Here is a 13028-nt window from a genome sequence, read left to right on the forward strand (position 1 = left end):
GTATTTGATGATACATAAATAATACGTAAATCATTGACAATTAATAATAAATTAATCAATGTTAATATCTCACATTGTTTTGTTTTATAATAAAGAAACACATAAAGCTCACGTCTTACTTGTACTTGCTAATAATAATGTTAACGCGTTCGAATATACCGATAAACTGAAAAATTATTGTTTACACATGATAACTAAATACGTCATATTTTAATGACACATTCAACGAAAGAATTATTTATTATTAATGGATGAAAAAGAATATTAATTTTAGTCGAATAAATAATAACACGCGATATAGATATACATACGTATACATTGATACATCTACGATCTATTATCAACAGAAATTTAACATTTAATCAGAACATATACGATCGTATCAAAATCAAAATTTTATATCTCATAAGTTAATGAAGAAACATTGAAAGATGATTATTATCATTTAATCAATAATTTTATCCCTGTCGAATATATAAATTTTATTTGTTTTCTTATAATGTAAACTTCGTTCTTTTTTTTTTTTTTTTTTTCTTACTTTTATAGAAAATCACCATTTAACGAGCAATCATCATTTGCTTTTTTTATTCCTTTTCTTTTCTTTTTTCTTTTTTTTTTTTCCTTTTTCTTTTTCTTATCGAAACAAATATGATTAAGCGCGTCGAACATACGCAAACCGCGAAGGATTAATTAAATATGTAGGTTATGGAAATATTAACGTAAGAAGAGTGGGGAGGAAAGTGGTGGGGGGAGGAATTTGAACGCCATCTATGATTTTTTTGTAATACTACTACTACTACTACTACTATTACTATTACTTGTCGATAAAGTCGCATTATGACATCATCGTATTCCAACAAAATGTCACTCGACACACGAATATTTACAATGAATTTATTTCATTAATTCGTGCATTGAAACAACGATACGACGTACATATACATATGCAGAAATTTAAAATAAAACAATGATGAACGCGGACGATCAATTGCCAAATATCGAGAAAATATTTAAAAATGAAGATGAAGATTTTGTACCTGGAGCCGGGTAAATATATATATATATATATATATATATATATATATATATATATATGTATACATATATGTATATATTTATATTTATATATTGTTATTTTAACATTTAACCTATATTACTGTTAATTTACATATATCTGTGATAATGATGTTAAATATTTTTTCGTTTTTTTTTTTTTTTTCCCTATTCTTTTTTCTTTTCGTTTGTTTGTTTTTGTTTTTAGATCTAACTTAGCTGCTATTTTTGGAAATTATACAAAAGATCAAGATATATCCTGTGTAATAAAACAGCCCGGTCAAAAAAGATCTAGCAACAAGCGTAACAGTTTGTCAACTCCTTCCTCCACTAAAACAGAAGTTATAATAGCAAAAGCTATTCATGCTTATAAATTGTACATTTATTCTCTTATATATATATATATATATCAAAATTTATTTATTACTATTGTTAAATAATTATTTTTAGGCAAAATGGACAATATATCTCAATTGGTAAACATGGAATAGCATTAACAGGAAATATTTCTACTAGGATATATCAAATAATTTTATATAAAACCAAACAGGAATACGTTTCAATAGTTACCATAACAAGGAAATTTACATATACCGTACAAATTAATAATTATTCCACTTATTATGATGACAATAATGAAAATTGGTCTATTTTATTTGAAAGTAATGATGCTTGTATTGAATTTGCCAGAGAAATAGGTCTAGCTAAATATTTTTCAAAGGATGACAAAATAGAGAATATAATTTATCAAGATTTAACAGCTGTTATCAATGACAAAGTTACGAAAGAAGGATCAAGCGTATCTATGAAATATTTTATTAGTACGGACATTCAGCAACCATGTAAAATAAATTATTCGTCTTTACAAACAATGACAGTAAACATATCAATGGACGATAGTTGGGAAAGAACTCTTATAGGAATTAGTAAAGAATTAAAAAGGATTTTATTTTTACCACCTAATAAACAGGTAATTTATATATATATATATATATATTGTTTTTCATTATTAATGGAATTGTAATAATATATTTGTAAAAAGTTTAAATTCTAATAATAATAATCAATCTCTTATAATAGATCAGTTTAGGTCCAGGTTTTCCAAAAGATAAAGATATTTTAATGGAGATAGAAATAACCAATATACAAGAATCAGATGAACAATATTCTTTATCTAAACCTACAGTTTCTGGGAAAGCATCATTGTTATCAAGAATGGCTAAAATGGGTCAATCAATTCTTCCAAAGATGCAAACATCAACGACTACAGATTCTGAAGATACAGAGGTATTTGAAAGTAATAAATGTGATGTTATTTTTTTTTTATAACTTATATAATCAAAAATATAATTGTAGGATGATTCACCGCAAAAGTCACCACGACATAAAAAGGTATAATAGTTAATACCCTATTAAGTTTGTAGTAAAAAAGACAGAGGAAAAAAAAACAAACAAACAAACAAACAAACAAACAAACAAACAAACAAACAAAAGTAACAAAACACGTGTTCATTGTATATTACGTACAATACTGTAAGATGATTTAAATTGAAAAAAATGTTCCTTTTTCAGATGGAATCTTTAGAAGTGTCATTACAAAAAAAACATATGACGCAAGAGACATCTGGTAATACAACACAAAGTACTTGCAAAGTAACAAAATCGAAAAATAACGTGCCTTCGACAAATCCCATTATATCTAAACCATTAATCTCTACTGCCACATTTGCACCACCATGGCCTGCTTCGCAATTACAAGTAATTCAAATTTATGTTTTAATATGATTCCTTTCTTTTTTTTTCTTTTTTTCTTATGTTACAAAAAAAATATTGTTATCTGACATTTGCGTCATTTTAGTCAAATTATATAACATCGAATGGTCAAATGTATTCCTTACAACCACAGCCTGTAACCCAAGCAGTATCTACCGTAATTGATCCAAGTTTAAATATGCTTCTGTCAGAAACTAGAATGGCAAATGCCGAGCTCAGAATGGGAATGTCCAAAATAGCTGATAATGTACAAAAAGTACTTGATAAGGTAATTATATTGATAAATTGTAATTTGATAAATAACACATGAGAATTGTCAAATTATCTTTACTATTATTATTATTATTATTATTCTTTATGTCTTTTAGTTTCATATTTTGGAATTGCAAAATGCATCATCAATAAAAAATGCAACAATGGAAGATACCTTGAAATTATTATTAAATATGAATACATCTCAAGGTGATGTTAAAAACAAAGAATTATTAAAGACGACAGATGTTGAAAAAAATGTCTGTTGTGAACATTTATCTGAGCTATCCAAAGTAAGAAAAGATATTGTTGAATTGGAAAGTGAAATAAAGTATTTAAAAGGTAATTAGATATGTCATTTTTGTCCAAATTTTTTTTTCTCTTCTTTTTTTCAACACTATTACAAAACCAAAGTAAAATTATGATTGTTTTGCAGAGTCCTTATCAAAAAGTGTAGAATTTGTTAAGACACTAGAGGATGAAAAAGTATCTTTATACAGTATTAATAAAGAATTAGATGATAAAATTAAAGCACATGAAATATCATTGAGTAATAAAAATGATGAATTATGTAAAAAATTAGAAGATTTAGAAAAGTACAAAATGTCACAAAATGAATACGAAAGGGAGAATGCAGAATTGAAAGATAAAATTTCTGAGCTTACTGCAAAAATTGATAGTAGTATGACAGAAATCAATATGGCATCATCAAAGAATAAAGACGTAAATCTTTAAAAGAAAATATATTCTTTTTCATGGCATAATTATATAATTAATTATTAATTATTCGAATAATTCATAATATTTTATTTGAATTCATTCACAGAGAGAAAATAAAAATAAAGAAATCAAGTATATTATGAACAGGACTTATCTTACTTTGATGGAAATATTTACAAATGATTCATATAGCAGTGATCATATAAAAGCTGTCATAGCTAGTACAATAAAGGTATAGAAAAATTCTTTGATAAGAAATTATTATGTATCATTATGTATTGTATTAAAAATACAATACGTTTTTAGAACATTACGTTGCAAGTTTTACAAGAAGTCCCTGAAAGGAATAATATAATGGAAACAGAAATGGAATCAAGGAAACCCTTGAAAAATATCCAAGATAATAATGAACAATCAAGTAAATATCTAAATAATCCAAATTCGGTAAGTATATCTTTTAACGTTTATATAATTGAACGCTATATATTTTTGTTCTTTTTTTAATTTGTTTACATACAAAAGAAATAATATTTTCTGTATTATAGGTTATACCAGCCGAACAAAATGAACCACCACCTATTCCACCGATGGACAAAGAATTGGACAATGCTATCTATTAAAGTAACGATAACATTGTAATTATCTCTTTATGGATAATCCCATATAAATAAATGATATTTTTTAAATTTATTTTCATTTGTAATCTACAAGCTTGGAGTTGGCTTTGTATTTTTTTTTTTTTTTTTTTTTTTTTTTTTTTTTTTTTTTTTTTTTTTCTCTTATAAATATTACAAATACAAATGTTAATATCGTTAATTAAATATTTCGTAGATTTATTTTGTTGATTTTGTAATAAGTAATATAAAAATTTGATAACATAAAAATTTACGAAACATTTTTCATTCTAATAAAGCTTATCTTCGTGGTATAAAATATGAAACTAATAGATGACAGAGGAAAGATGCGCCGAAGGTCGTATATCTGCATATGAAAAATGGCGCTAAAGCACGGTACGTGATCTTGTTAGAAATAGTATCGATGATATTTACGTTCGAAGAATGATTAGTTAAATTAAACATGATATATTTTTTATTGTGTTATTAGAAATACGTAATTGTTTAAGAGTTAAAAGGTCTGAATGATTGTGTTTGTCCGGCTCTTAAGAATTTCTATTTGTCTGTATTCACGGTTAAATATTTGGCTTCTACCACGTCAATCAAAACGATACTTAACCTCAAAAAACATGGAGGAAACAAAGTTTTCCCATTTAATATTTTATAAATATCTTGTATTTACGATCTATTAAGTGAAATTCAAACATAATGATAATATCTTTTTGAATATCGTTTTAAAAGTTATAATTACGTTAATTACAATCGACTATTCTAACATTCTTTTGCAATTTACGATAAGAAAATGTCGGACTTAGAAATTTTTTTATGATATAAACATAAACTAAAAATTATATTTAATATAATTTTATGTTTTATATAGGAATGTAGGTGTGGAAAGATGATGGTAATGGATCAGATATTACCAGTTGATCAATAAAATACTGGTTTATGAAGAAATAATAGGAATCATGTTCTTTATCACTTAGATTATTAATTGGGATTTTTATGATGGATGCAAGTTCTGTGGAGGATAATGATGTATCTTTTCGTTTGGGGGAGATGTTTGACAGTTACGAAGAATTGGAACATAAATTGGAGAAATTTTCAAAACGTAGTCTTGTGCATTATTGGAGAAGAGACAGTAGAACTGTTAGCGGTGCTCATATGAAAACTGCAAGGCCGATTAGCGAACGTTTGAAATATTATTCAGTTAAATACGCGTGCATCTATGGTGGTCAGAAGTTTCTTCCACGCGGTGCTGGCAGGAGACAATCTCAGTTAGTTTGTAAATATAATTTTCTTTAGTATTTTCAATGATAACATTATACTTATTCATAATAATAGTATATTAATGTGACATTAATAATAGTTAAACTATAATAAAATTAATAAATTAATAAATATAATTTCATTTATTTATACATATAGATCAATTAGAACCAATTGTCCAGCGCACATTATGCTTAGAGCATCAAAAGATGGGACAAAATTGGAAGTAACTAGTGTTAACAACGAACATAATCACGAAATTTCTGAGGTAATAATAAAACATTATTCTTCATTAGAAACAATTCAATCATATATTAAAATATAATTAGTATGGAATGAATCAAAAATTTTTTCTATCTAAATCATTTGTTTATCATAGGAATTATTTAAGAATTTACCACAAGAGAGAAAACTTTGCGGTGAAATCAAACAAGAAGTACAAGATCTCATGCAACTTCATATAGATCGTAAAAGATTGAAGGAGTATGTACGTTTACGTACAAATAAAATATTACGTTCAAAAGATTTATTTAATATAGCAGCGGCTAATAAGCAAAAAAAAGACATTACACCTGAAAGAGCATATCAATTATTTAAAAAGATACATGACATTGAAAAAATGCAAGGTGTGGATGGCGAAAGAAAATTATATTCAGAGTCAGAGGATGAGATTGCACAAACGATAAAAAGAATGAAAAAGGAACAGGAATCACCTTGGGGTCAGGATGTAAGATCAATTAATTTTGTTTGATTATTTTGTTACAAGATACGATTAATAATATTACATATTAATCGTAATTAATCATTGCTATTTTATTATCAAAATTTAGATCAATGAGGAAATTTCTTTAATTGTTTATTTTCTTTTATTTTTTTTCTTTTTTAGGGTCTATCACCTGAATTAGAAGTGAGTGAAGGAAATGATGGTGACGATTCTTATGGAGGTCAATTGACTCAAGAAGAAGTAGTAGATGAAATAGATACTACTGAAAGTAAATTATTAAGAACAAATAATGAGGGAGATATAATAACAACAAATGGAGAAATAGTTGGAGAATTAGTAATGGAAGATGGAGATCCATCGGTAATAGTTGAATCTATTGTTAACGCGGATGGTTCCGTTTTTGTTGATGAACGAGATTTTAATACATATTGCAGTAATCATTTATCTCATACGGTCGATGATAGTCGATCACCTAATTCTCAAGGTATGCTTTTATAAATTTAAATAATTTATATATTAATGAGTTTCCTTATTTTTATGACAATACTGTCTAGTCTATCAAAAAAAAAATATATATATATATATATATATATGTATGTAAATATATATATAAATAGTTTTAGATATAGATGCTATAACATCTTCAACAAATATAGAGAAGATGACAAAAGATCCTACATCTCCTAGTCATAAAATACAAAATAGATCCTTAACACCGCAACCACAGCAAACACCGAAATCACCAAATGATTTTCACGAAACTGCGGATTCAAGGATTTGGATTATGAAGGAGGCAACGTCTATGGAAGCAGAAGTAGATAGCAGTCCTGAAAGTGAAACAAATGGATCAAAATGTGCTGCTATTATAAAAGGAGATATCGATACCTCCGATGTTGTATTAACGGATGAGGCTAGTCATCAATTATTACAAGAACAATTAGCTGTACTTCGTGCGGAAAGAGGAAAGTTACATCATGAGACTGAAATGTTAAAACTTAAGAAAGACAAATTAAAATTACAAATTAATTGTTATACTAATGAGCTAAAAAAGCAGGAGATGGAGAAGGAGAAATTGAGATTGGAAATTAAATTACTTCAATCTAAAGTAATGGAAGATAGTAATGACGTGTCTCATTATATTTTTGTGCCTTGACCGTTAAGAAATAGGTTTAATTACTGATAGGATAAATAAAGGGATATTAGGGCGCACAAGTTATTATAATAAGAAAGATTACATCTTATTTAATATTGAGGATTACATAAAAAGTGGTTGTTATAATTTTACAGTAGGTAAAATTAAATGATAAAAATTGTTTTATCTATGCGTTAGATACTATTATTATAATATAATTTTATTATTTTTTATGAGCCACAAAGAACCATTAATTTTTATTTATTTCATACTTCTTTTTTTTGCCTTTTTCTTTTTTTTCTTTCCATATATATATATTATCACGTGTATCGGTGTTAAATAAGATGTATGACGAAACATGAACAGTGTATAGATTCTAAATTGGTATTTCATCAATGTACGATAATATATGAAATAAGTTTAAGTATTCCTCTTCACTGATAATGTCGTTTCTTAATAATAATAATAATAATAATAATATAAGATCGCATAGCATTTAATAAATTATTTTGAAAATATGAATGTTTTTTTTCTTGTTGTTTTTATTATTTTTTTTTTTTTTTCTTTCTTTACGTGCATCTTATCCAATAGCTATTATAATAAGAGAGAGAATAAGTTCAAGAAAATGATACACGATATATATCTATTTACTATAATTATATATTAAATTCCTACTTCGTCTTCGAGTTTTTTAACTTGAACCACCATATTTTTAATATCTTTTGTCCTGTATGAAAAATTACGATTACAATTATATAGATTATAATTTGTTTTAGATTTTAAGAAAGAATTTCTGTTTTTTTCTTTTTTTTGACTACTTACATTTGACTAAGATTTTCTTTAACGGCATCCTCTTGATTCTTACTAAATACTATTTCCGTTTGTTTCTCGACAATCTCTGTATTTTCCATAAAAATAGTTTGTTGGGATGCCCTCTTTTTCAATTGTTCCAATCGCACTCGTAAATCTTGTATTTTATCCTTCATCCTTCTCAATTCTTCCGCTTCTTCTCTTTCAACGGCACTCATTGATGGTTCCTTATAGTTAACTAATCTCAATACCTCTTCCGCCCTGTCAAATTATTTTCATATATATATATATATATATAGATAAACATACATATGTAGATTCATGATATCTCATATGTATTACATACATATGTAGAAATAAGGTCCCATAAAACAAAAATAAAATTATCATATAATATTTTACAATTTGGTATTATATAAATTTTATCTCTATATTATTGCGACTATTATGATAAGCAAATTTGTAAAATATATTTTTCACTTTATCGTTTGCGCGTACAATCGAAACGATGACAAAACAAAAAAAAATATATATATATATATATTGTGAATAATATTATTGATTTATTTTAATAGGATTTTCGAAAAATTTGTAATAACTTGAAACATCATGAAAATTAAATCGACCAGTGTGTACTTATATGTGTACGTTCAAAAGGAAAATATACTTTTCGAAATAATCATTTACCTGCGTGCTAATTCCTCTTGTTTATCTTTAATGTCTTCATAACGTTCGGCTAAACGTCCTGCAGTTTGTTGTAGTTCCTTCTTCGTTTCCATTAATATATCTAATTCTTTCAATAAGTGAGTTTTTAATGCTTTTAATGCTCGTAATTTTTTACTTATTTCTTCGCGAGCTTTATCATGCCTTATGAAATGTTGCTGCCGAAAGATTTGCGTTACGTGGAACAAAAGCTAAAAACAACGATAGATTTGTTGTTAAATATTGAGTTAAAAAAAAAAATAAAAATAACAACAAATGAAGAAATTAATTAAGAAGCGTATCAATTAATAATTAAAAAGATATTATCATTTAATTATTCTTATTATTATTATTATTATTTTTTTTTTTTTACTTCTACGCATTCCTTCAGGGTCATCGTTCGATTTCCAAGTTTCGTAATTGGTTGCGACGTTTCGTGCTTTAACAAATTTTTTATGTATATGTCGAAGGGTTCTTTGGTGACCTTTAACAAAAAAAAAAAAAAAAAAAAAAGAAAAAAAAAATATATATATATATCATTTAATAATATTATTATTATCACTTTTATTTATTTGATCAGTACTTTTATCGATTGTTTTCCAAGTTATTATGTAAAAAAAATAAAAATATTCAATATTTCTAATAAAATATATACATTATTAAATATAATTATTCAGCGTAAAAAGTTTTCATTACAAATGACGATCGTTTATTTGATAATACTGATTAAATATATTAAAAAATATTGATCCAATAAATGTCATGAATTTGTATTTATATTGTTTATATTAATCGTTACATACTTTTTTCGTTGAAGTTGCTATTGGTTCAGGATGTTCGATACGCGGAAGATAATGAAGATCTACTACAGAAAGATCGACGACGTCACCTGTGTGAAGTAATGCAATTAGAACGCATGGTTCTTGAATAAGTCCAAATCCAAGAATTGGGGTGGCCTCATCCTTTCCTGTATGCTTAGTTCTCGTGCAAATTAAATATTGCGAACTGGATTGATTTGACAATGACGGTAAAAAGCTCTCTTCTATTTTATCTGATATAAAATGAATCAGATTAAAGATTATTCGTACAAATAATTAAACATATTATAATAACAATTTATTTAATGTTTTTTTTTCTCTTTTTTTTTTTTTTTTACCATTAGTAATATTGATATAATCGTCTAATTGCGATACCATTGGTAGACTGACCATATGTATTCCAGCATTGTGAGAACAAAAGTATCTATAATGAACGAACACAAAATTCAATTCGATAAATAATCATTGTAAATATATAAAAAAAAAAAAAAAAAAAAAAAAAACTAATCATCCTATCATTCGATTAACATAAATAAGTACATATATATATATACATATATATCTAAATTTAAAAATTGATGATCGAAATACCTAGACTTGTTACCCTTATCATTATGCACATATATGGGACAATTATATTTTTTGTCATTATCCGTGAAAAATAAACCAAGTTCCATTTCGATGCACTCGTAAATGTAAAGTGCATCCTCCGGTGTATGTAAACTGTAAGTGGAACCGTATTGTGACCAGGTCTAAAAAATTTTAATGTATACGATTTATAAGGATATCTAATTAAGTAAAGACGACAAATTTCATTGTCAAAAAGGAAAAAGCCAATAAAATTTTATTCTTTTTTTTTTTTTTTTTTTTTTCTTGGAAAAGGCAATCCATACCTTTTTATCGTTCTCCTCCTCTTCCAATGATTCTTTAAGTAATATAGCATGATATATTTTTCCATTGCACATAGCAATTACAATTATTGGCGGAGTTGTTTGTATGCACATAATCGAGCACGAATCTGTTCCGTAATTGTCATCGGTCGGCGGATACATAGACAGTGAACCATAAACTACAGGTTTGTCGTAGCTTAAAAAAGAAAAAAAAATATATATATATATATATATATATATACATTGAAATATAATCAATTGACATTATTACGATGGCAATAAATATAAATATTAAAATGTATTTAATTCGATTATATTTACGTACTTATCATAAAGAATATTATCACGAACAATGAGAACTTCACCATTACCACGTAGTACGAGGATCGGCCATTCGATTTGATTCCAATCGATGGCATTTTTAGCCTGAAACGATATAGATTAAAAAAAAAAAAAAAAAAAAAAACAAATTGTTCAATCAAACGACAATCCCTTTTCAATTGTAAAATATATTTATATAATTATTTATTATACCTCATTTATATTTTTACCAATGAAAAGTTCCGGTCTCCTTAACGTCGGCGTAGCAAAATCAAAATCGACAGCTGTATCACCGAGTGACACGAAATTTGGTATATTAGATGGCGAACCACCGCTAATAGGACTACGTCCAACTTTCCAACTTTTAATAAGTATAGGCGATTTATTGATCTCGCATTCGTACAAACTACAAAAAAAATTCAAATGTATTTTAAAAGATAGATTAAAATTATTTAAATATAATTAACGATAATGATATAATAAAAATTCCATGTAATAATACAAACCGAAAGATATTCTCAGATGTTAGAACCAATAAATGAGAATCATAGGTCGAACCTGGATGCCATCTTGCTTTACGAATTTCCGTGGTAGCACCGAAATCACCAAAACAATGGCTTCTACGAAAGAAATCATTTAAATCATTAAAATTAATACGAAATAATATGAGAGAAATAACGTTCGAGATATGTAAAGAAAATCTTGGTCAGTGGTCATGCGAGTCTTTAACTTGTCACAGAACGACAAACAAGCTAGCTTTATGATATATAGATATAACATAAGAGATTAGGTATACTCGGCCATGGTTATAGCTTACGTTTCATATACATATATTTATATATATATATACACACACACACACACACACACACATATATATATATATATATATATATATATGTATGTATTTTATTATTATTCTCTCGCTTTACGTGGCTGGACATGGTAACGTTGGCAAAGGGGGTTGGTTGTTGACGATGGTTAGTCCACGGTCGCGTTATTAATGTTCCTGGCATGGCAGGAAGAGAGATAGGAAGGAAGGAAAGAGAAGGAGAGACTGAGAGAAAATAGGAAAAAAAGAGAGGAGAGTAGGAGGAGTAGGAGGAGGAGGAGAAGGAGGAGGAAAAAGAGGGAGAAGGAGAGGGGTGCGTGAGAGAGATGCGTGAGAGGGAGAAATTCGTGGATACGAGAGATGTCACCAACACTAAAGCTTCAGAAACGAACATCAAGGACTCTACCGGCGAGACCACTACCATCACCATTACCATCATCACCACCACCACCACCACGGCTACCACCACCACGCGACCAACGTAACCATTGTACGCCAGAGTTCTTAATAATTGATAAAAATGTACGTGGCGCACCGTCAGAGCGAGAGACCAGTATAAAGAGAGAGAGAGAGAGATAGTAAAAGAGAGAGAAAGAGAGAGTAAGAGGGTAAGAGGGGTGAAAGCCAGGAACAGAGAGAGGCGTCAGACCACCCTTTGCACGACCACCACCCAGTCGTTTCGTTGACAAAGGCACATGCAACGATTTATTCGCCCTTTTTACCATGTACTCACTCACTCACTCACTCACTCACTCACTCACTCACTCACTCACTCACTCACTCACTCATTCTCTTTCTCTCTCTCTCTCTCTCTCTCTTTCTCTCTCTCTCTCTCACACGAATTTTTCTTCGTTTTGTCAAAATTTCAGATTAATCAGAATATATATATATATATACATATATGTGTGTGTGTGTATGTGTCTATATCGAGCTCTTTTACGTTACATCAAAAATCATAAACCTTTACGCGTATCAGTTTTTACTGACAATCTTTCCCCTTCGAACTTTTCGCCTTATCAGTTTATATGCAACTCAAGCAATTTGGAGATAATTCTCTCTCTCTCTCTCTTTCTTTCTATATTACTCGTTGAAAGAGGAAAAAAATAATTGAAAGAAAA

At 27.8% G+C, this 13028-nt stretch overlaps 3 protein-coding genes across 8 annotated transcripts in view; 2 read left to right on the forward strand and 1 right to left on the reverse strand.

Moving 5' to 3' along the window:
- Positions 1-816: 816 nt before the first annotated feature.
- LOC124956036 (FK506-binding protein 15) lies at positions 817-4488 on the forward strand. The gene is made up of 12 exons (XM_047511375.1): positions 817-1047; positions 1262-1429; positions 1504-2023; positions 2134-2340; positions 2410-2445; positions 2626-2811; positions 2912-3094; positions 3195-3420; positions 3515-3801; positions 3905-4030; positions 4105-4242; positions 4344-4488. The coding sequence occupies exons 1-12, from the start codon at positions 968-970 to the stop codon at positions 4416-4418; spliced, it is 2232 nt and encodes a 743-aa protein (XP_047367331.1). The 5' UTR covers positions 817-967; the 3' UTR covers positions 4419-4488.
- A 230-nt stretch (positions 4489-4718) lies between these two features.
- Positions 4719-7783, forward strand: LOC124956007. 6 transcript variants are annotated; one of them, XM_047511315.1, is made up of 7 exons: positions 4720-4808; positions 5293-5316; positions 5399-5689; positions 5841-5949; positions 6061-6408; positions 6568-6889; positions 7023-7783. In XM_047511315.1, exons 3-7 carry the CDS (start codon positions 5418-5420, stop codon positions 7556-7558), a joined length of 1587 nt encoding a protein of 528 aa, XP_047367271.1. In that variant the 5' UTR covers positions 4720-4808; positions 5293-5316; positions 5399-5417; the 3' UTR covers positions 7559-7783. The 6 variants fall into 6 exon arrangements, with proteins under 6 accessions (XP_047367269.1, XP_047367271.1, XP_047367270.1 ...); XM_047511313.1 differs by having other exon boundaries at positions 4719-4808; positions 5293-5689; XM_047511314.1 differs by lacking the exon at positions 4720-4808 and adding an exon at positions 4839-4930 and having other exon boundaries at positions 5293-5689.
- LOC124956006 (nuclear pore complex protein Nup88) overlaps positions 7315-13028 on the reverse strand; it is a 68984-nt gene continuing 63270 nt past the window's right edge. The window contains exons 3-13 of the mRNA XM_047511309.1: positions 11585-11698; positions 11292-11484; positions 11083-11183; positions 10761-10953; positions 10459-10619; positions 10206-10291; positions 9853-10100; positions 9423-9533; positions 9035-9261; positions 8360-8608; positions 7315-8264 (exon numbers count right to left, since the gene is read on the reverse strand). Of these exons, the coding sequence (XP_047367265.1) occupies positions 8201-8264; positions 8360-8608; positions 9035-9261; positions 9423-9533; positions 9853-10100; positions 10206-10291; positions 10459-10619; positions 10761-10953; positions 11083-11183; positions 11292-11484; positions 11585-11698 (1747 nt within the window). The 3' untranslated portion in view covers positions 7315-8200. The remainder of the gene's footprint in view (positions 8265-8359; positions 8609-9034; positions 9262-9422; positions 9534-9852; positions 10101-10205; positions 10292-10458; positions 10620-10760; positions 10954-11082; positions 11184-11291; positions 11485-11584; positions 11699-13028) is intronic.

This window comes from Vespa velutina, chromosome 20, assembly GCF_912470025.1.
Source record: "Vespa velutina chromosome 20, iVesVel2.1, whole genome shotgun sequence".
Lineage (NCBI taxonomy): Eukaryota > Metazoa > Arthropoda > Insecta > Hymenoptera > Vespidae > Vespa > Vespa velutina.

Bases quoted from the DNA above. Each gene is read 5' to 3' on its own strand.
- LOC124956036 (XM_047511375.1), top strand. From the start codon at position 968: ATGATGAACGCGGACGATCAATTGCCAAATATCGAGAAAATATTTAAA. The intron at 2,024-2,133 runs GTAATTTATATA...CTCTTATAATAG, and splicing joins TTTTACCACCTAATAAACAG to ATCAGTTTAGGTCCAGGTTT. The intron at 2,812-2,911 runs GTAATTCAAATT...GCGTCATTTTAG, and splicing joins GGCCTGCTTCGCAATTACAA to TCAAATTATATAACATCGAA.
- LOC124956007 (XM_047511313.1), top strand. From the start codon at position 5,418: ATGATGGATGCAAGTTCTGTGGAGGATAATGATGTATCTTTTCGTTTG. The intron at 5,950-6,060 runs GTAATAATAAAA...TGTTTATCATAG, and splicing joins ATAATCACGAAATTTCTGAG to GAATTATTTAAGAATTTACC. The intron at 6,890-7,022 runs GTATGCTTTTAT...ATATATAAATAG, and splicing joins TCGATCACCTAATTCTCAAG to TTTTAGATATAGATGCTATA.